Here is a 21,357-nt window from a genome sequence, read left to right as displayed (position 1 = left end):
GCGTGAAAATAATCAACATTTCAGTTTAGATACTTTACTGGCCAAAATAAGAGAAAGATAAGTTTCTGAAATTAAGAGGACTAGCCTTTGTGAGTGTTGAGAGATTTAGGATTTAAATTCAAAAAATAAAATATTAGGTTACTTTTATGCGAAAGGAGTAGTGTGGTTCATAAAAGAATTAACTTTTTGAGGGGATATACTAGACTTCAATCTCAAAATGCAACATTCGTATACTTAGATGGGACATGGATATTTGCAAAGGATGGAATTAAAAGAATTTGGCAAAACAACTGCATAAAATCAATAAAACACATATAGTGAAGGCAAAGGACACATCATTCTTCATGCAGGAGGGAAAGAATGCTTTATAGAAAACGCAGATTTGACTTTTTTTTTCAAAATTAAAATCTGCTGATTACCATGAAAATATGAATGCAGATATGTTTGTTAAATGGCTTAAGAAGAAACTGTTGCCTAGTCTGAGTAAGCCATCAGCTTTAGTTTTAGATAATGCACCCTACCATTCGGAGATTTTGGAGAAACAATCAAAACAGTCGTGGAACGTACCAAGCATGAAAAATTGGTTATTAAAAAATAATATCAATTTTCCGGAATACGCCTTAAAATCAGAGCAACTGGAAATTTCGAAACGTAAGAAAAAACCAACAGTTTATATAGTTGATGACCAAATTATTGTATCAAGTTATGGACATCAAGTACTACGGTTACCGCCGTATCACTGCCAGTTTAATTCCATCGAACATATCTGGAATATATGTAAAACGCATTATGATAATCACGTTGGATGCAGTGGATACAGTGACGATGCATTTACGGAAATTTGGCAAGAAGCTGTTAAAACTGCAACTCCAGAAATATGGGCCAATACTGTAAATAAATGTAAAAAATTAATAGAAGAGTAGTGGATCCGGGAAAATAAAACTAGTGAAATTAAACCAGTGATTATAGATTTACATAATGATAGCGGTAGTGAATTTAGTGACGATGATGATGATTTATAAATTTAAATAATCAGTAAGTACACTATTTTAATGTTATTTACAAAATAATTATACAGCAGATTAACCATTATATTTATACATTAATTATTAGCCAAATAAACAATAATATTTTAAATTCCATTTGAATTTTTGGTCCTCATTTTATACAAATTAACTCTAACTGATAATACAGACAAAAATATTCTAAACACAGTAAGTAATTAAAAAGATTATGGAGAACTCCAGTGCAGTTTGCCGTGCCTTTTACTACAACGAAAGGTTTTCTGAGAATTTCATTAGTCGTTTGGAGGTGTAAGTTGGTTGAATGTATTGTTCACAGAAATAATTAAGGAGTAAAGAGCTGACAAAAATAAATTAATTTTTTATATTTATTACATTGCCATTTATATACTACGGTACGGCATAAAGGCCCAATATACAAAATAAGAGGCCCAATATACGGATATAGTGAGGCCATGACAAGACTGATATCTTCGTACTTGAGCAACTCAAGCTTTAGGATACGAATAGGACAAGTGCTATCCGAACACGGAGCTCGGAAAACTATAGTGCTGCAGAGAGCAGTCCTGTCACCTCTACTGTACACAATATACACCGCAGATGTTCCAAGAATACCAGGAACACTACTCGGCCTTTACGCAGACACAGCTATTGCGGCCAAACACAGAAACTTAGAAGTAGCGGTCAACAATCTACAGACAGCATTGGATAACATTGAAGAATGGGTATCCATTGGAAAATAGCAATCAATTTAAAGAAGACACAAGCAATTATATTCAAAAAGAAAACAGAAACCCCAGAGGAACAGATGTTAGTGCAAAATAATCCCATCGAGTGAAAAAGAGAAGTCATTATGGACCAAGACTTAACATTCACGCAATACGTAGACACAACCATCCAGAAAACAGCAACAGCCAGAGCAGCAATAACAGGACTTGCAGGTAGAAAAAGCAAACTGTGCATAAAGACAGAATATAAACAGCATCATACTTCCAATAATCACACATGCATCTCTCGCATGGGGAGACATAAGCAATTCAAATAAAAAGAAAATACAAGCAGCCCACGATAACATCCTCAGAGAAGCGGCAAATCTAAATGGCAAAAAAAGCCAGAGTTAGGTTTGCAGAAATAGAGAATCACCTAAGCCCGATCCTGCGAGAGAAAATAAGATATGATTGACCAAAGCAGCAAATCCTGGCAAACACATAAAGTCTAGATAATTCGTAGCTCTACTAACAGAAGAAGCCCCAGCAGGCAGCACTAGAAATTGTAATCATTGATATTTTCAGGACAACCTTAAAAAAAATAAATAAATAAAAGCTTCGGCCACCAAAAAAAAATTTAAAAATACCAACAAAAAGGTGAGAGACAACCAAAAAACAATTAACAAAACTTCAAAACCTAGACATGAAGGGCCCACATCCTCAGGCACCGTGTCGCCGAACTGGGCGCACCCCTTAGAGACTTACGCTAGCCTGCATTGATCGGGTTAGGATGTCGTGTTGAAGTTCTTGTACCCAGGACTTCCATACAAAAAGCATTTGGCTGATAGTGACACCCTATTGCGCATTAGAGTGGTATCTGGGGGAAAGGGATTGCCTAGAGCATTGGATCGCGGTGAAGTGGTTCCTAATAACACGAATCAATACACCTTGCTCCAATGAATTGTAACACCCGAATGTCATTCTAAAAGGTGTGCAACTCTCTCAGACTGGGTTAATCAAATTGTTCCACGGAGCATGGCTTAGAAGAGCAAAATGAAAGAGTTGAACAGCTCCCCTAGGTCTCTAGCGATACAAATCTTAGTATAATGAACACAATGTTTAAACATCTTCCGCGAAGATTATTAACATGGACTTCACTTGTCAGACGATACACAAACCAAATAAATTATATTCTTGTCACTAACCAATGGAGGAGCTTAGCAGCCAATGTGAAGAGTATAAAACCAGCTACAGACTGGTTCCGACCACAAAATGTTACAAGCAGAAATCAATATTAAGCGAAAAAACAAAAAAAAAATTATAAATAAAAGACAAAAATTGATTCCAAAACACCCAGAAAATTTTGAAGAAATGACTAATGGAGACTCTGACGAAACATGGAAACACACAAAGAAGTGGATCACTGAAACCATCAACAAGACAAACGCCATAGAAAAAAATATATAGAAAAAACATTGGATGGCTGAAGCGGCACATCAAATTCAATACAAAAAGAAATAGAGATAGAAAGGAAAAAAAAATCAAATTGAAAGCATTGCAACAGAAGAACATGTTGACCACCAAGAATCTAAAAAACTATTATCAACAGTCAAATATCTAGCGAGAGAATTCAAACCGAAGACACACATCGTTAAAGGTAATAGTGGTGGAAATACCATAACAAACAGTAGGTATGGCAGCGGTGTGGAAACAATATTGGGAAATGCTGTTCCCTAACAACAACCCAGACAATAATACACAAAAAAGAAGTTATGAAAAAAAACCACAAGTACTGAAATCCGAAACTGGGGCGGCAACAAAAAGCTAAAATTCAGAAAAAGCAGAAGGGGAAGACAGAATAACAGCTGAGATACTCAAAAGAAATGAAAGAGATAGGGACTGAAGTAAGACTTAGAATCTACAATGAAATCTGAAACACAGGAAAGTGGTCAAATAACTGAGGTAAGCTCACTTTTCTTCCCATATATAAAAAAGTTTCATCGACTGATTGTAACAATTACCTTAAAGTAGTAAAATATTCCATGGTACCAAAGTACTCCTCACCATCATCGATGAAAGACTGAAATCGATACTCTTACTACAGATTCCCTAATAAAACTATGGATTCGTCCCGGGTAGGAGCCCAAAAGCATCCATTTTTAATATTCATCAAATTATAGAAAAATTCAATATAGAAACATATTTGTGCTTTGTTGACTATTGGTCCTTTGGTAATGGCCTTCATTAATCTAAAATAGGACAAAATGTAGCATATACTTAGGAAAATGGATACGCCAGAACATCTAATTTATTTGTTACAAGAATTGTATATAAATAGTACCGCCACTGTAAGAGTTGATAACGTGCAAATTGAAATCTTGAGTTCGACAGTGATGTATAATATCCCCATATAAGTTTTTGAGAAATTGCCAGGCGAAGCAACAACAGGAAGACGAAAGATGAAAAACCTTCGATATACTGATGACACGGTTATATCGGCGTCTTCAGTAGAAGAACTGGAACAAAATAATGAATAAATTGGGCACAATGAGTACGGAATATGGTTTAAAAATAAATATATAAAAACAAAAATATAAACAAAAAAACCAAACAGAAATAGGAAACATGGTAGAGGACGAAGTCTGGAGGGTGCGAAGACGGTCAGATCGGCAACAGTCAAACTAACAAAAATATGGAAGAATACTGACATTACAAAACTACGCCTTGTTCTAACATTAATATTTCCTATCGCCACCTACGCTTTAGAAACATGGACCATCAAAAAATCCGATTCGAAGCTTATTATATTATTAGCTTAACTTAGCTTATATTATTTAAAATGTGGGTCTACCGTAGAATGTTGCAATACAACAGGAAAAATCTGGTGATGCAAGGCAATATTGACTGCCACAGATAATTAACAAGTTTGTTAACGTGTTTGAATTATCCAACTAATAAATTTAGTTAGATGGGGCACCACTTGAATAATTTATACTGAATAACACAAAATGAAAGAAAAACATTATCAGGGTTGCTACTTCTATAATATGAGGAGTCGAGATGGGTGATGTTTTTTTTTGTCAAAAGCCTATCTTATGTCTACAAAGAGTGCTAATTAAAACATTTTGATATTATCATATGTTTTACGACTTTTAAGCCTATATTCACTGTATAATAAAATTTAATGATTTGTATTATTTTAAAAATATTTTTCAACATCCCTTTAAACCCTTCGATCATCTCGGATACGTTCTTGTTATACTCGACATTTATGGGATTTTTTCCTGCATATCCTCGAGATGTTTTCTAACGCTCTTACTTTGTTTTTCTTTCTTTTCTCGGATCGTCCCGGCTCGGCTGCAGAAGTACAAAAAACTGAGAAGGCGACAGGTAAATATAAGAATCAGCTATACAAGATTTTAGGACAAATGTACCAGACGGGGCTTTCAGCCCCTGCAGAGACGGATTGAGCACAAAATGAATCTTTTGGTATTTTTTCAAATCAAATCTTCAAGACTGATTCTGAACGGTTTTACAACAGTTATATTAGTTGATGTAAAATATATTCAATAAAAGTTACATTTTTTTGTACCGTACAAATAATTAATCAATATTGGTATCAACCTTACAAAAAAAAAGGTAGGGAATCAGAATGAAAAAAAAACATTATTAATACGTAGACATCATGTAACAAGGGAATCCCCGAATTGAAAAGGCTTTGGATGTGAATAGATATATATATATATATATATATATATATATATATATATATATATATATATATATATATAATAAAAGCCAAATATTATGGCGTTGGAGCACAAATTAGTGTGAAACCTTTCTCGTCTGACTCAAAATCAACAAAACGGTATAACTGTTATTTCGGTTTCTCCACCTCGCCATTCAGTTTGAATCAACTTGGACGACTGATGAGATGGAGACACCGAAATAACAGTTATATCGTTCTATTGATTCCGATTCAGACGCGAAAGATTTGACTAATTTGTGCTCCAACGTCATAACAGTTGGCTTTTATTTCATGAGAGCAATAGCAAGCTTTTGCTGAAAGTTTTAAATCGTTTGCACATTTCGATAGCTCAGAGAAACTGAAAACGATTTTATTAAATGGTTTTCGTACCTTGCTATCAAAGTAGATGGCACCTTATAAAAGCCAGAAGTATTTTGGAGACCTTTCGAGTTTAAATTTGAATCAGCTCGAACAACTGATGAGGTGGAGACACTGAAATAAAATTTAATTGTTCTATTGATTCCGATTCAGACGCGAAAGATTTGACTAATTTGTGTTCCAACGTCATAATAGTTGGCTTTTATTTCATAAGAATGGCAAGCTTTTGCTGAAAGTTTCTAATCGTTTGCATAGCATTGCTTTTCTAATCTATAAGCGTATATACTTAGATCTTGTGGATATCTTCAGTGTCACAATAATGTTTTTAATATATTTTCCTTTTTAGTCAATTTTATGTTAATACAGTTAATACAGGTAAAGTAGTAAGATCCTTGTTTTTCTTCTCTTCATTTCATCATTATTATCATCGTTGGCTCCCATGGTGGGTCTTGGCCTGCTCAAGGATAAGTCTTCATTCTCTCCTATTCTTCGCCTTGGCTTTCCAGTTTCGTACTCCCAACATTCTCAAGTCTTTCTCCACTTGATACTTAAATCGTGCTCTGGGTCTGCCCCTCCTTCTCACTCCATCTATTCTTTGGTTATAAATATGTTTTGGCGGCTCCATATCATTAATTCTCTCTGTAACCTAACCTAACCACTGCAGCAGGTTTATTTAGATGGACCTAATAATATCAGGTCTGTCATACAGGCGGTATGACAGACTCCGGTATCCTGTACTCCTCCATATATATGCCGAAGAAATTTACGGTCAAAGCATCTTAAACGTTCTTCATCGCTCTTTGTCATCGTCCATGTTTCCGCCGCGTAGGTGAGGATGGGCTTGATAAGAGTTCTGTATATCACTAGTTTCGTTCTTTTTGTAACTAGGTTTGTTTGTTTTGTTCTTGTTGTTAAAAAATTTTTTAATCCATAATAGACTCTATTTGCCAGATATATCCGTCTGTTAATTTCTCCACTTACTGCATTATTCTGATTAATTTGTGAGCCTAGGTATATAAACTCTCTTACTCCTTCGAAAATATATGTTCCGATCGTTAGATCTTCTGGTTGTGCTGCTTGTATATAATTTGATACTTTCATATACTTCGTCGTACTAGTGTTAACCTCTAGTCCCATTCTTTTTGTTGCTGCATCAAGTGCCTTGAATGATTCGACCACGTCCGCCTGTCTTCTTGAAATAATGTCGATATCAACGGCGAACGCTACTAATTGTACGCTGCGATTAAAAATAGTTCCTCTGGTTGTTATTCCAGATTCTCTTATCGCTTTCCCTAGTGCAATATTAAATAGAAGGCATGATAAGCTGCCTCCTTGTCTAAGTCCTATCTGAGACTGAAACTTTATGGAAACTCCGTTCTGCACTCTAACTTTACACTCGACTCTTGAGAGGGTCGCTTTCACCAATTTTACTAAGTGTACTGGTATGCTGAATTCTATCATGGCCTTGTACAGTGCGTTTCTTTCAACACTATCAAAGGCACATCAAACAGGTAATGAGTATCAATGCCATACTCATATGTTTTTTCCAGAGCTTGCCTTAAAAGGAATATTTGATCGGTCGTTGATCTTTCTTTACAAAACCCACGCTGATATTCACCTATTATGTCTTTATAATATCCCGATAGTCGGCCGTAATATCCCGATAGTCGCCAATATTTTATATGTTACGTTTAGGAGGGTTATTCCTCTGTAGATGTCACATATTGTTTGATCTCCTTTCTTGTGGATAGGTACAATTATACCTACATTCCAGTCTTCTGGCAACTTTATTTGCTTCCAGATCAGTTCTACCAGTCTACATATACAGTATGTCGGTTTGCCATGTTTTAAAAGTTCTGAAGGAATGTCATCTGCCCCAGGAGCTTCATTTTTTTCAAATTTTGTATAGCTTGGATGACTTCTACTTCTGTTGGGATGTTATCTTTCTCTCTTTCGTCGTCAATGTTCTCGAGTTGGATTTCTGATTCGTGGAACCCTGTCTCACCTCTTATATTTAGCCTTTCCTCGAAGTTTTCTGCTCATATTTCTAGTATCTGGTCCTGATCACCAATGATCTCCCCTGTTCTATTTCTAACGATTGATAATCTAGGTTTGAATTATTTCCTGTTCTGGTTAATCCTCTTGTAGAACTTTCGCGTTTCTGCTTGTACCTTATAGTTCTCTAGTTCTTTTAGTTGGCTCTCTATATGCTCTTTCTTCTTTTTTTTTAAGTATTCGTTTTTCTTCTCGTTTTAGCTGCCTATACTCTTCCTCTGTTCATTTCTCTTCATTTCAGTTAACCGAAAACTTCCACATAAGATTCCTATACTTATACCATATAATAATACTTCCTAGGTCACTCGATAAGTCCTTATAAAATCCAATAGAATGACTCTCGGCGTATAAAATATGCTTTATTCTGCGTCAGCAATATCAGTCAGGTAGATACAAACTCAATTACGGAAAGCCAGCAAATTTGGCCTGCTGTTTCTAGTATTCTACCGTAAGCTGCAAAAAGCGCCAACTATATTTTGGTAACCTTAAACGAAAATGACTGTCGTTTTCTGTTGTTTTGAGCTGTACGAAATGTGTAAAAGATTTACAAATTTCAGCAAGAGCTTTGCTACGAGTTTGATGAATTGAGACGCCCAATATATAAAAATTGCGAAATGAACACAATTCGTCAAACTTTACCGATTTGTCAATATACCGGACTGTCTGAAGACGTAGGGCATACAGAAATAATGTTATAACAGTCTATTGATGCCAATTTATACACGGAAAGTTTTGACGAATTGTGTTCCTTTATACAGCCAACTCCCGGGAACTCTCTCACTTTAAGATTTTTATTAAAGGTTAAACGTCAAAAGAGTTCAAAGTGGATAAAAAAAATACAATCGGATAAATAAGTGTAACCGTTGCATACAAAAAGATGAACATAATTCTGAGACATAACCTCCAGTTGAAGTAACCATCCCTCTAAAATGATTAACAAAATCTGCGATAAGGTTTTGAACGATCGATGGATCAAATTTATGGAAATAATTGAGGTCATAGAAAACAGTCTTCTCAATGCTTCATCAAAACTTTTAAAAATCTTTGCAAGGTGGGAGCTGCGTTTTCTTCTAGTAGAGAATAAACGCAATCAAGTGGTCGACTCTGAAATGCTTTAATGTTTTTCCGTCGGAATCCTGATTAATATCTGCGTCAATATGTAAATGTGAAAGAAACGTAGATACACGTAGATGACGGTTAAATCGACCGGCATAGTTATAGCTACGGGATTTTAGGATGCAAGAAGAATTTATATTATTTAATTGAAAAACTATGCATGCGTATTTATCTGCACAATTTTCAATGGAAAATTAAGCATATAAAATTGAAATTATTACTTCATCCATCTTGTTCACTTGATTCGACCCCCAGTGACTTTTTATTTCCCGTTACCCCACTTATCACTAAAAGAGATGCCTATTTTGTCGACTTTCCAAATTCCCTACCTTTTAGATGGATTCAAAAACTTAAACTTTTATTGAGCATATTGAGTTTAAAAAAGGTTATGTTAACGATAAAAAAATACCCTAAATAATTTATTTTTATATATTTTTCTACGGACTTATTGAACAACTCTGTAAAATATTGTTGTGGAACAAATGAAAAAACAACCAAAAAAATTTTTTCAGAAAAAATGATCTGATTCAAAAATAAATGTACCTAAATACTCGTATATTCTAAATTTTGCTAATCCCGATCTGCATCTATTATAGTAGGGGTGTATATTCGAAGACTTTTATTTTTATCTCTGCTTTGAAGAATTTATCTTTCTCCTTTATTTTTTACACTGTTTCAGGGAGACGGCACGGGAGAGTTTTCTACCGGAGAATTGGTAAGTTATTCTGTGTTTGCTTAACTTTACAATAAAAAAAGTTAAAGGTTACCAGCTGTTTAAAAAATCGTATCCAAATTCCAAATATAATGTACTTGATTGTGTTCTTTTTATAAACAGATTATGGGACCTCCAGGACCACCCGGTCCGCCAGGAGTACCAGGCTTGCAGGGTCCTCCAGGAATCAAGGGCGATCGAGGTGCAGACGGACTAAAGGGTGAACCAGTAAGTTCAATTTTTCCATCAGTTTATGGTAAAATTAGGTTAGTACATAAAGTCATACTAGATTAAACTTAAATTAGATAGAAGACTAAGATAAAAGACAATGGAAATTCTGGCATTAGAAAAATTAGAAATTCTGAAAAAGATTGATAACTGGATTTTCTAAAATGATTTGGAAGGTACATAGATATAATAGGAGTTATAAGTGCTATATATAGAATGTTAGAAAGCTTACTAATGAGCCTTTGAAAAACGTAATAGCAGGTCCTAGAATAAGCCTCCCTTATTACTAATTAGTAATCGTCCCTTAATACTAATAAGTTATTCAAAGTAAAATCCCATTTGATTGTCTAAAAGCACTTTCTAAAAGAATGGATATACTTGAATTTCTTCTAATACAGTGAATTTAAAACCCAACAAAACTGTGAAATATATAGAATTACTTTTAAGAGTAAATTGAAAAAATTTATTATAAAAGGAATAGGAAAGCCATTTAAATTAATGTAGAAAGGGTACATAAATGTTTCATATTTATCTGAACAAAAATTTATTGATAGCAGTGTAAAAATGGCAAATATTTGAGTGTGTCGTCATCAAGTGCATGAAAGTCCATATTGATAACAGATAAAAACAACAATAATCTGCGTACTAAATACAAGGAAAAGATCGCCAAATACAGAGAACTGGAAATACAAATAATTAAACAATGAAGAATGAAAAGTACTCAGACGATACCTATTATTCTTTCTACTACTGGAGTCATTCCGAAGAACCTCCTAGAAGACATAAAAAAGCTGGGTCTGAATGAACATCTCTATAAGACCATGCAGAAAGCTGTACTACTCTCGACAACCAGATGTGTACGAAAATTTTTGGGAGATACTCCAGCATACCAAGTCACCTAGGGCTCGATAACACGGAAAGAGTCCCACCAGAGCTCAATCGTTTTGATACCGTCGGTATCTGGGATGAGTGAATTTTCCCCTTAGATGGAGTGTGAGCCGTATGGCTAACTCTGGATAATAATAATAATGTTTATTTAGGAGGCTTACATTATAATATAGATTATAAAAAACAAAAAGCATACTAAATACTAAATAAACATAAAAACTCACTGAAGTAGAGCTACTACTACTAACTATCATGAATGTGTTGCTTGTGTGAGTCCATTTCAAAAGGTAAAAGCTCATTTGAAAAACTCATTTTTTTGAAAAACTCATTGTCTCCAACAAAAAAAAAAAACTCATTGTCTCCAAGTAAGAAATGTAGTTCTTTTTAAAATCCTCCCCCTTTTAAATTAAATGTCTGTTTCGTCCCCCGTTTTTTTAAGTGTTTTCTGTGTGTTTCTGTGTGTATAAAAGTGTCTTAATTTAATTTTAACATTAATTTTTTTTTTGGACTTTACAACAATTTGCCACATATTTCAACAAAGAAATTTGATAACTACAACCTGATATAATTGCACACCCACACAATTTGTACATCCATTCTTATTCATTGTCTTACAACTGTCACCTTCCAAAACAAAACATAAAAATCTCAATAAATAACACACATTTCATAAATATATCTCCAGAATAAATATAAATAACTTTAAAAACTTAATGGTATAGAACATTACTTTCATCAAACAAACAATTACATTTCACCTATCTCTACTTCATTGGATAAAATCTGTCTCCTCAAGAACTTCCCCGTTTACTGTTAAACAATTACAATAGTTGACCTGAGTTCTCCAATCAACAATACAAGATAGTTTGAACCATGTTCTTTCAACCATCAATTAATAGAGTACCGGCATCATTTTAACTTTGTATCGTGACCTGAAGATGCTTTGCATATTATAGAAAGCGAAACCGGTCGTCCGATTAGTTAAATTAAATTGATTGTGAGTAAGTCTAACTTATTATTTCTTTAACATTAATTTTAATTTTAATCTAGCATGTTACACAAATGTGAGTACATCAATGTCTAACCAATCTTTATTCGTTCCGGTGATATGTGATTTCATGGCCTTAATCTCAATTACGATTTTTTCAATGACTTTATATTATTATTATGTATACAGACAGCAAATAGAAGATCAAATAAGGACATAAAACTTAGAAAAAGAAGAAGACACTAACCAACTAACAATGGACAAATATACGAGATATTGTGTTATAGAAATCGGTTGAAATATTGGGCAAAACCAAGTCAGAAAAAAGAAATCATTGGTTTGATCATGAGTGTGAAATGGCCACAAATAGAAAGAACGCAGCATATCAAAAAACCATCGACATAGGTTGTACACGCACAAAAAAAGAAGAATATTGACGTCTAAGAAGAGAGGAAAAACGTATCCATCGACGTAAGAAGCGGGAATACGAACAGAACACTCTCAATGAGACACAAAGTTTATTTGATAAAAATAAACAATAGCCGTCGAGAATTTAAACCACGATTAGAAATTTGTAAAGACACTAACGGTGAAATTCTACATGATAAAAACTCAGTTCTTAATAGATTAGCACAACATTTCAGCGAACATCTAAATATAAGCGATATCGAAGGAGGTTATAACATAGACAATCAACAAAATCTAAAATGTTAACTACATAGTGAAGACCCGACAAGAGAAGAAGTGTCAAATGCCATCCTAAAACTTAAAGCCCCAGTAATCGATGAAATCTGTTTAAAAGGGTGATAAACTGGAGTGTAAGAACTATAGAGGCATTACTCTGTTAACATCTGCGTATAAAATCTTCGGCAATGTATTGTTTGAAAGACTGAAAAATTTTACAAAGGATATTGTTGGTCAATATCAATGCGGATTTACTGCTGGAAAGTCAACTACACATCAAATAAAAGCACATAGGCGGATTCAAAAAAAGTCTAGAATATAACATAGATACACACCATCTCTTCGTCGACTTCAAAGCAGATTATCACAGTGTCAAAAAACTGCATTATATAATGCATATAGGCTACAATTCGAACATTTAAGATAAACTCATGTATTAATTACTGGATTACTTTCAAGTTATTTATTATAATTTATTTATAATTTACTAATATTAGAATTCAATAAAAATTAATTTTCTAAGCGCATATCTTTCAAATTATATCCGTTAGACCCTTAGTATTATACTTTTTTGGAACCAGCTCATTTTTATCGATCTAAAAATGTCGTAAAATATAGGGTGTTACATTTAAAAAAAAAGAGCCGATGACGTCATCACTTCAATGTGTATCACTTTGTATAATGAAGTTTTATTCTAAAATAAAAGAACATTAAACTTAAAAAATCGACGTGTTTTAGATTTTTTTAAAAAGGCCTTTTATTTAGGAAATATCGAATTTATTCCATACTTTACGGACACACTGTATGGGGCTGATACGTGGACCTTATCTTAAAATGATGATATACTTCTTCGTATTTTTGAGAGAAAAATTCTTAGAAAGATTTTTGGGGCCATAAATAAAAATGGCCTATGGCGTCGATGATACAACTTTGAACTATTATATCAGTTATACATCGATCCAAATATTGTGAAATTCTTAAAGTGCAGAGACTTAGATGGGTTGCACACATTGTTAGGATGTCAGATCACGAATACACGAAGAGATTAACATTTTCAAAACCAGAACGCACAAGAAGTAGAGGATGACCACGAAAGAGATGGATTGATGTAAGCAGGCTAAGATCCACAACGGATTGTCGAGCCACTTATGATGATGATAATATTATTCTTATGTACAAGGAAGTTCTAGAGTCAGCACTAAGATTTAGTGGTATATCTTCAATATTATTTTAACGATTTGAATTAGACGGATTTCAGCTAGGGACAACCTTTAATATTGATTTACTAGACTTATTATAATTCACATGTATAGAATTTTATATTTATTTTTTCTTGTAGGGTGAAAAAGGCTCAAAGGGAGATCCAGGACCTATGGGACTACCTGTAAGTGTTATTTATGTTTATTGTCTGATTAGATCAGGTGGTATCTATTTTAAAATACTCTAATTTGGGTAAATCGTATATGATCCTATTTTTTTGCTTTATTAGCTTCGAAATGTTATAAGAAATGATAATTTCACTATGCGGAAACTTCAAAAGGTGGGCCAAATTTTTTATTAAAAAATTTCTGAAAAAACAATTAAATAACCAATTTAATTAAAATTAATATTTAAAAATGTATGTATTTAGATTAATTAATAAAAAATACTACAGTTAACATTGATATTATATTATATTTAAATGCAAAAAAAATCAAATGGTTATATAATTTTATTTGTGTTAATACAAAAATATACATAAAATAAGAAATTAAATAATTTTATAAGAAATTATTTACAACTGGAGATCACCAACAGATACACCTGAACATGTGATTCGTAACCAAATAGACTTCATATATATTTATAAATAGAAGATACAGAAATTCAGTTTTAGCAGTCAGAACATATCCAAGTGCAGATGTACCAACACTTCACAATATTCTGGAGGAAAAATAAAACCGAGATTAAAAAGATTTATATATATATTTAGGGATTCTACAGTATTCACTGCCTTCCCTCGCTCAACCGTTTCCATCTCTCTCTGTTGTTCCATTCTCCATCGTTTAGTCCTCTCTTACTCATGGCGTCGTCTACTTCGTTCCTCCAGGATTTTCGGGGTCGTCCTCTTTTCCTCCTTCCTATGGGGCTCCATTCGGTTATTTTCTTTGTCCATCTGCTGTCGCTAGTTCTTCTTACATGTCCATACCACTTTAGTCTTTTTTGTTCTATATATGTTAGTATGTCTGTTTCTATTGATGTTCTTTGCTTTATTTCGTCATTACTTCTCCTATCCATTCTTGTCCCCCATGTTAATTGTATATGTTTATGGATATATATGTGTATGTATTATTTATATTTTTTCTCTTCTTTTTGTTAAATGTTGTAAATTTATCTATTTTAGTCTATTCGATTGCAAATAACTCAAAAACTTTTTACTGTACCTAATGAGATTAAAAGATCATGTAACTGGCTGTATGGCAAACTGCCGAAGCCTTAAAAAAAAAAAAAAAAAATACTCTGCAGCATCTTCGCAGGCATTCCATTTCTGTTGCTACTATCTTACTGCTATTTTTCTTGTTTATGATCCAATTTTCAGCCCCATATGTCATAATACTTCGCACTAATGTTTTATAAATCTGCGTTTTTGTCTTCATATTTAGGTGTCTATCCCACCATACTGAGTTAAGTTGTCGGATTGCTGTTCTTGTTTGTCCTAATCTTTGTGTAATTTCTTCCTCTGTTGTTGCCTTTTTCGTGATTATAAACCCCAGGTATTTGAATTTATCCTTTCCTTTGATTGTTACGTTGTCATCAATCTGTAGATCTTCTATGTCTTCTTCACTTGTAGAGAGGTACTCTGTTTTCGCGAGGTTAATATCTAGGCCAGCCTTAAAAAGATTTACAAGGACTAATAAGCCAACAGTTGATAGAGAAAATATGTCAAACGATACCGTAAAATAAGAAATAACTAGTGTATTAGAACAGAAAGTAAAAATGACATCAAGGAAAGATGAAAGCATTAAAGAAAACTTAACGAGAATTATAGATATATTAAAGACCGTTCAATAAACAAAATAAAAAAAAGTGCAGTAAAATCAAGACGAAACCAAGGGTGGATAACAGAAGAAATATTAAGACTCATGAAAGAGAAATCAGAAATAAAGATAAAAATGAATACAAGAGGATTCACGCAATAATGAGACAGAATCTAAGACATGCGAAAACACAATTCCATAGCAAAGAATGTCATGAAATTGAACAATATGAAAACAAACACGATACATTTCATCTTCACAAGAAATTGAAAGAGATCCCAAATATCCCAAATATCCCAATATCCCAAAGTTTAGAAGAAAAAAACGGGTTTAGAATATTGGATATTAATGAACAGTTAAAGGGATGGAAAAACTGCATTTCTGAATTATTTGAAGATTAAAGAATAGAATACTATACACCGATTGGTATAACAGGTCTATCTATAGCAGAAAGTCAGTTACGTGGACAATCTTCTTCTTCTTCTTACGATGCCTATCCATTCCGGATGTTGGCGATCAACATGGCTATCCTAACTTTGGTTGCTGCTATTCTGAATAGTCCGGTTGTCGATGTATTAAACCACTTTCTCAGGTTTTGAAGCCAAGATATTCTTCTTCTCCCTGGTCCTCTCTTTCCAAATACCTTGCCTGAAGAATTAGTTGCAACAAGCTGTATCTCTGTTCATTCCTCATAACATGGCCAATATATTCTAGTTTGCGCTCTTTGATGGTGTTAATAATCTCGCATTCCTTGCCTATTCTACGTAGGACCTCAACATTAGTCACACGATCCACCCATGAAATTCTTAAAATACGTCTGTAACACCACATCTCGAATGCCTCGAGTTTTCTTAAAGAAGCTTCGGAAAGTGTCCAGGCCTCTACTCCTTATAATAACGTAGAAAATACATAGCATCTAATGAGAGAGATTTTGGTAGCAAGTGGTAAATCGTGACTTCTGAAAAGAGACTTCATCATTATGAACGCCGATCTCGCTTTTCCTATGCGTTGTTTATTTCACTGGAGTGATCCCATTGGCTGTTAATGTTGATACCAAGGTATGTGTAGCTGTCCACTCTGTCAATTGGATGTTAGTTAACCAAAAGCTGTGTATTTAATATTTCGCGCTTACTGACTACCATGTACTTTGTTTTCTTCGTATTAAGATCAAGTCCGTGTTCTCTACTTATATCTGATATACGCGACATTATTCTTTGCAAACCGTCCAGACTATCTGCAAAGATGGATAGACATAACGTCGACAATACAAACGTCAAATAATGGAAAAGCACCGATAAAGTAAGTGCTGAAATATTAAAGTTTTTGGAAGAAAATGGAATTAAAGAACTGTGTGGTCTCTTTAACAGAATTTATGATACTGGGATATTACCAACTAATTAGCTTATGTCGACATTTGTCACAATACCAAAGAAACATCGTTCAAAGACATGCAGTGATTATCAGACAATAAGTGTGATAAGTTACATTTTGAAGATTTTTCTGCGAGTAATCGTTAGTGCCACCTACTTGCCGAGAAGACCTTCAAAATCTAATGAGCAAAATAAAAGAAACATGTGATCAGTATGGATTAAAACTCGACGTTAAGAAAAGTATATATGATAGTTAGCAAAAAAACTATATACAGAATGAGGGTATAAAAGTCGCAGATGCCGTACTGGACAGAGTAGAGAAACTCGTGTGTCTCGGCAGTAATATCAATGTCAGCTGGGATCCAAACGTAGAAATTAAAAGCCGCATAGAACAAGCCCGAGTCACTTAAGTGAGAAACGTACTTTACAGCCACGATCTTATTATTGACCTTCGCGTTCGAATGACATATTGCTATATTTTTCTAAGTGAGGCGAAAGCCTTTGATATATGGTTATATAGACAACTACTACGAATAAGCTGGGTCGACAGTTAAAAATGAGGAGGTACTTAGATGTCTGTACCAAACTGGTCAATATAATAAAGAGGCGCAAGCTGTAATACTTCGGTGACATTATGGGACATCTTGAAAAATATGAACTTTTACTTATCATTCAGAGAAATATGGTGATCCTGGTAGAAAAACATCGTTGCTAAAAAATCTAAAACAATGGAAAATCGGAAAAAACGGAATATCGACTACATCACTAGAACTGCTGTCAATAAAGTTACTATAGCGAATATGGTAGCCAACGTGATATCTAACGATCGATAACGGTCATGGAACTAGAAGAAAAAGCTGTAAAATTTGTTCTAATCTACGCTTCAATATTATGTTGTTTTTCTTTGTTGAACTTTTGATATAAGATTAGAAATAAAAGGTTTATTGAAAATTTAAAAAAAATTTATATTTGTTTATTAGTTTAAAAAATTTACACTTGTTTAAAAAACTCACTAGGCTTTTCTATTCAACAAATTTCAATGATTCGAATTTTATTCTAAAGCCTAAGTGTCCTTTTATATACAAACAATTTTTAATAGCTTTTAATTCTCTTTTCTCTAATTTTAATTAACTTTTTTTTTCAGACAGCTAGATTGAAAATTATTTTGCAAAAACTATTTGATCGATTGTGTTGAAATTTTGTGCAGTTGTTTTTTATACTAAAAAGATTTTTCTGTAAATTATAAAGGTTTCATGTTGCTTTTAAATACCTGAAAAAAATTATTGTAAAAACATTTATTTTTGACTCTGTTTGTATGATTTTTGCTAATTTTGCAATAACAATAACTATTTTTTAATTTGAACTTAACTCTGTCTTGTAGAAAATTTAATTGCAAAACTTTTTTGTCTGTACAATTTTTCTAAAATGCGTAGCTGCCGAGATATGGCAACGAGAAGGAGAATAAAATTGAACTTTTCAAATTTTTTTCACAAATTGTTAATAACAATTTTAACCCACCTTTTGAAGCGATTAAAGCAAAAAAGTAGGATATATGGTTTACCTAACCTAAAACAGATACCGCCTGGTCTAATTTTAATGTCAAATATTCAAAAGTTAAATTCTGTAGTTTTTAAGTCAATTTTTTTTATGTTATATATAGAAATGTTAAGTTTATTCTTGATTTAATTGCTAATTTAAGTGCTAATTTAAGTATTAATAAAATAAAAAATACTACGAAAATAATATTTTTGTGATGTATATTTATATTATCTGGGTTCTTAATCTTTTAAGGAACATTACTACGGATTACTACTAGGGAACATCTGCAACAAAAATATTTTTGTTGCCTATGTTGTTCGTATTTCGCCTCAAAACTTTTAAACTATTGTTTTCTTTAATTATTTTAGTTAATTCTCTTGTATTGTTTTCTCTTACGTCTTTTCGGATTGACCGATGGATATCTTTATTTGATTTCTACATTGTTGTGTAGTTGGAGCCGTATTTTTCCATCAACTGTCTTCTTTTACCTATTAGCTCTTTGGTATTTTGGCTTAGATTTTCTTTATGGGTCAGAACGGTTAGGCAACACTACCTTTCCGTTTCTTTTAGAGCCTTCATTACGCCATCATTTGCTTAATCTACATCTTCTATTTCATCTTGCAAGTCTTGTATATGCCTGGTTAGTGTATATTCATACAGGTCCTTTTGGTGGACCGTTAGGTGGAATCCATTTCTTTTTTCTTGTTTTTAGGATCATCTGTGTTCTTTCCAATTTGACATTTAATAGTATCTTAGCTCGGATTAATCTATGGTCGCTTCCTATTGAAAATTTGTTCAGTACTTCCATGTTTTTGATTATTTCTTTTCTGTTTGTTATGATATGATCTATTTCAGTTTTGACTGCCATCTGGGCTGATCCACGTTTATTTACGCTGAGGCCTTTTATCGGAAAAAGAGTTCATTATGGGGAAATTTTTCTGGTGTAAATAGTTCAGCAATCTTTGCCCTCATTTATTTCTTTCGCCTGAAACCATACTTTACCCTGATATTTGTTTTGTTACCATGAAAAACAAAGGTCAATCTCTATCAGCAACAGGAAGGATAATATCTAACTTTCCTCATAACCAATACTGCCCTGTTCAGATTAAATCGGTATTAGCATCCCAGTATAAGGTCCTTTTCACACTCAGGAAAAATAATTAACCTACTTTCTATTAAGACTGTTAAGACCTATTAATATTAAGACTGATTCTTAGAGGTTACCATACAGAATACATTCGTGGGAGATATTCCGATGGTCTGAGGAGAGCAGAAAATTGTCTGAAGTACTCTGTATAGCTTTGATGTTGCAAGGCTCGAGAAATGGACTGCGATAGTTAAACACGTAGATGTTCAAATCAAGTAGATAAGCTTAGTCCCTGTTGCGAAAACTAGAAAGCAACAACACATTCGACCATTTATACAACTTAGTAAGCCCCAACAGTATGTTTCATCCTTCTCACCGATGAGAAAATCACGGAAGCCTTAAATGAAATAAAACTTAGGAATGCCTTAACTTTCACTCGTGTTTCCAAAGTGAACTCTAGATTTAACAGATAATAGCTTGCAGTTTTTATCAGATATCCTTCAAACGTAAAATAGACTTTTAAAAGTAACTAAAAACATTTACTGTTTCCAAGTTATCCAAAAGTTGCTTCCAAGTCATCCTTGGCGGTTTAAATCTCAAAGATTCTTATTTTCTCTCCTGCCCTTCAGTATCTACATAGCAGACATGCTTAAAATGATATAAAAGAAATTCAGAAACGTAGCTATAAGTATTAGAGACTACTGAGTAAATCCTAACAAACTACTGGGATATCCTTGGGAGATATTTTCGCGACTGAGGATTACATTACAATGTCGCCAAGACCGCAGTAGAGTAGTTCCAGTGAAACAACATGATGTCTAAAGATTATCTTAAAAACTGCTTTGAGGAAAGATTTCTCAACCACAGTAAACACCCAAAATATTTAGGTGTCACACTCGACAGAACGTTTAGCTTTCTTACTTGCTTATCTGTCTATGATTAAGATGATCCCTATCGGATGATGAGCATGAAAAATCATCATCATCATGTAACGGGGGTCCTACGGCGATTGCCGCTTCCCGCATTTCAGCCTCCATCTTTTCCTATCTCTCCAGTCTCCCTCTTCTAAGCCTCTAGATTGCATTGTTTTTGTAATTTCTCTTCTCCAGGAATTTGGTGGTCTTCCCCTTTTCCTTCTTTCTGGCGGAACATACATTAAGGCTTTCTTTGGCCACCGCTCCTCCTCCATTCTCATCACGTGACCATACCATTGTAATTGCCTTCCTTGTATTCTATCTGAAAGAGTATCTCTAATTCCTGTACGGTTTCGTATTTCCTTATTGAAAAATAAAATGTGTATAAAATAATCAAGAAGACAGTAGCAATTCACAGGCTGGGAGTCTATAGTCATGTGAATGTTAATTAATCGAGGTTTTTGACATCAATGAAATTAAAAGATGACTCAAACTCTTGGGGTTGGTTTAAAAATTTAGTATAAAACCACGGCATAGTAAGATATAGGATTGCACATAGAGCTAGTGTATTATTTATTAAATATAATAGGAGTATTACATTAGTTTTTGCATTAGGTTAGAGATGAATTGCTCATTGGTCACCAGATTGTATTAGTTAAAAATTCCGACAAGATGTTTTACTCTGATTTAACGAAAACATGTTTGATTATTTCGTTATTAATTATTTTTTAGGGTCCGATGGGACTTAGAGGTGAAAGCGGAAGACCAGGTGACTATGGCAAAAATGGCCCCATGGTAAGAAAATCTAGATATTCACAACGAACTAAATCAGTACTTTAGTCGATGTTAATCCAACTACAGAGTGAGCTTACCTGAATAAACAATAACAAACATTAACCAAAAC

At 33.6% G+C, this 21,357-nt stretch overlaps 1 protein-coding gene across 11 annotated transcripts in view; it reads left to right on the top strand.

The window, feature by feature from the left end:
• The window catches only part of LOC140446660 (uncharacterized), a 710,626-nt gene that overhangs the window by 661,906 nt on the left and 27,363 nt on the right, over positions 1–21,357 (top strand). For 10 of the 11 annotated variants that reach the window (XM_072539286.1, XM_072539281.1, XM_072539276.1 and 7 more), the window contains 5 exons: positions 5,093–5,119; positions 9,700–9,741; positions 9,862–9,966; positions 13,866–13,910; positions 21,186–21,248. In XM_072539286.1, coding sequence (XP_072395387.1) covers positions 5,093–5,119; positions 9,700–9,741; positions 9,862–9,966; positions 13,866–13,910; positions 21,186–21,248 — 282 coding nt within the window. The remainder of the gene's footprint in view (positions 1–5,092; positions 5,120–9,699; positions 9,742–9,861; positions 9,967–13,865; positions 13,911–21,185; positions 21,249–21,357) is intronic. The other variant, XM_072539297.1, reaches the window with a different exon arrangement.

The sequence above is a fragment of the Diabrotica undecimpunctata genome, chromosome 1, assembly GCF_040954645.1.
Source record: "Diabrotica undecimpunctata isolate CICGRU chromosome 1, icDiaUnde3, whole genome shotgun sequence".
Lineage (NCBI taxonomy): Eukaryota > Metazoa > Arthropoda > Insecta > Coleoptera > Chrysomelidae > Diabrotica > Diabrotica undecimpunctata.
This window is presented reverse-complemented; position numbering and strand designations above follow the sequence as displayed.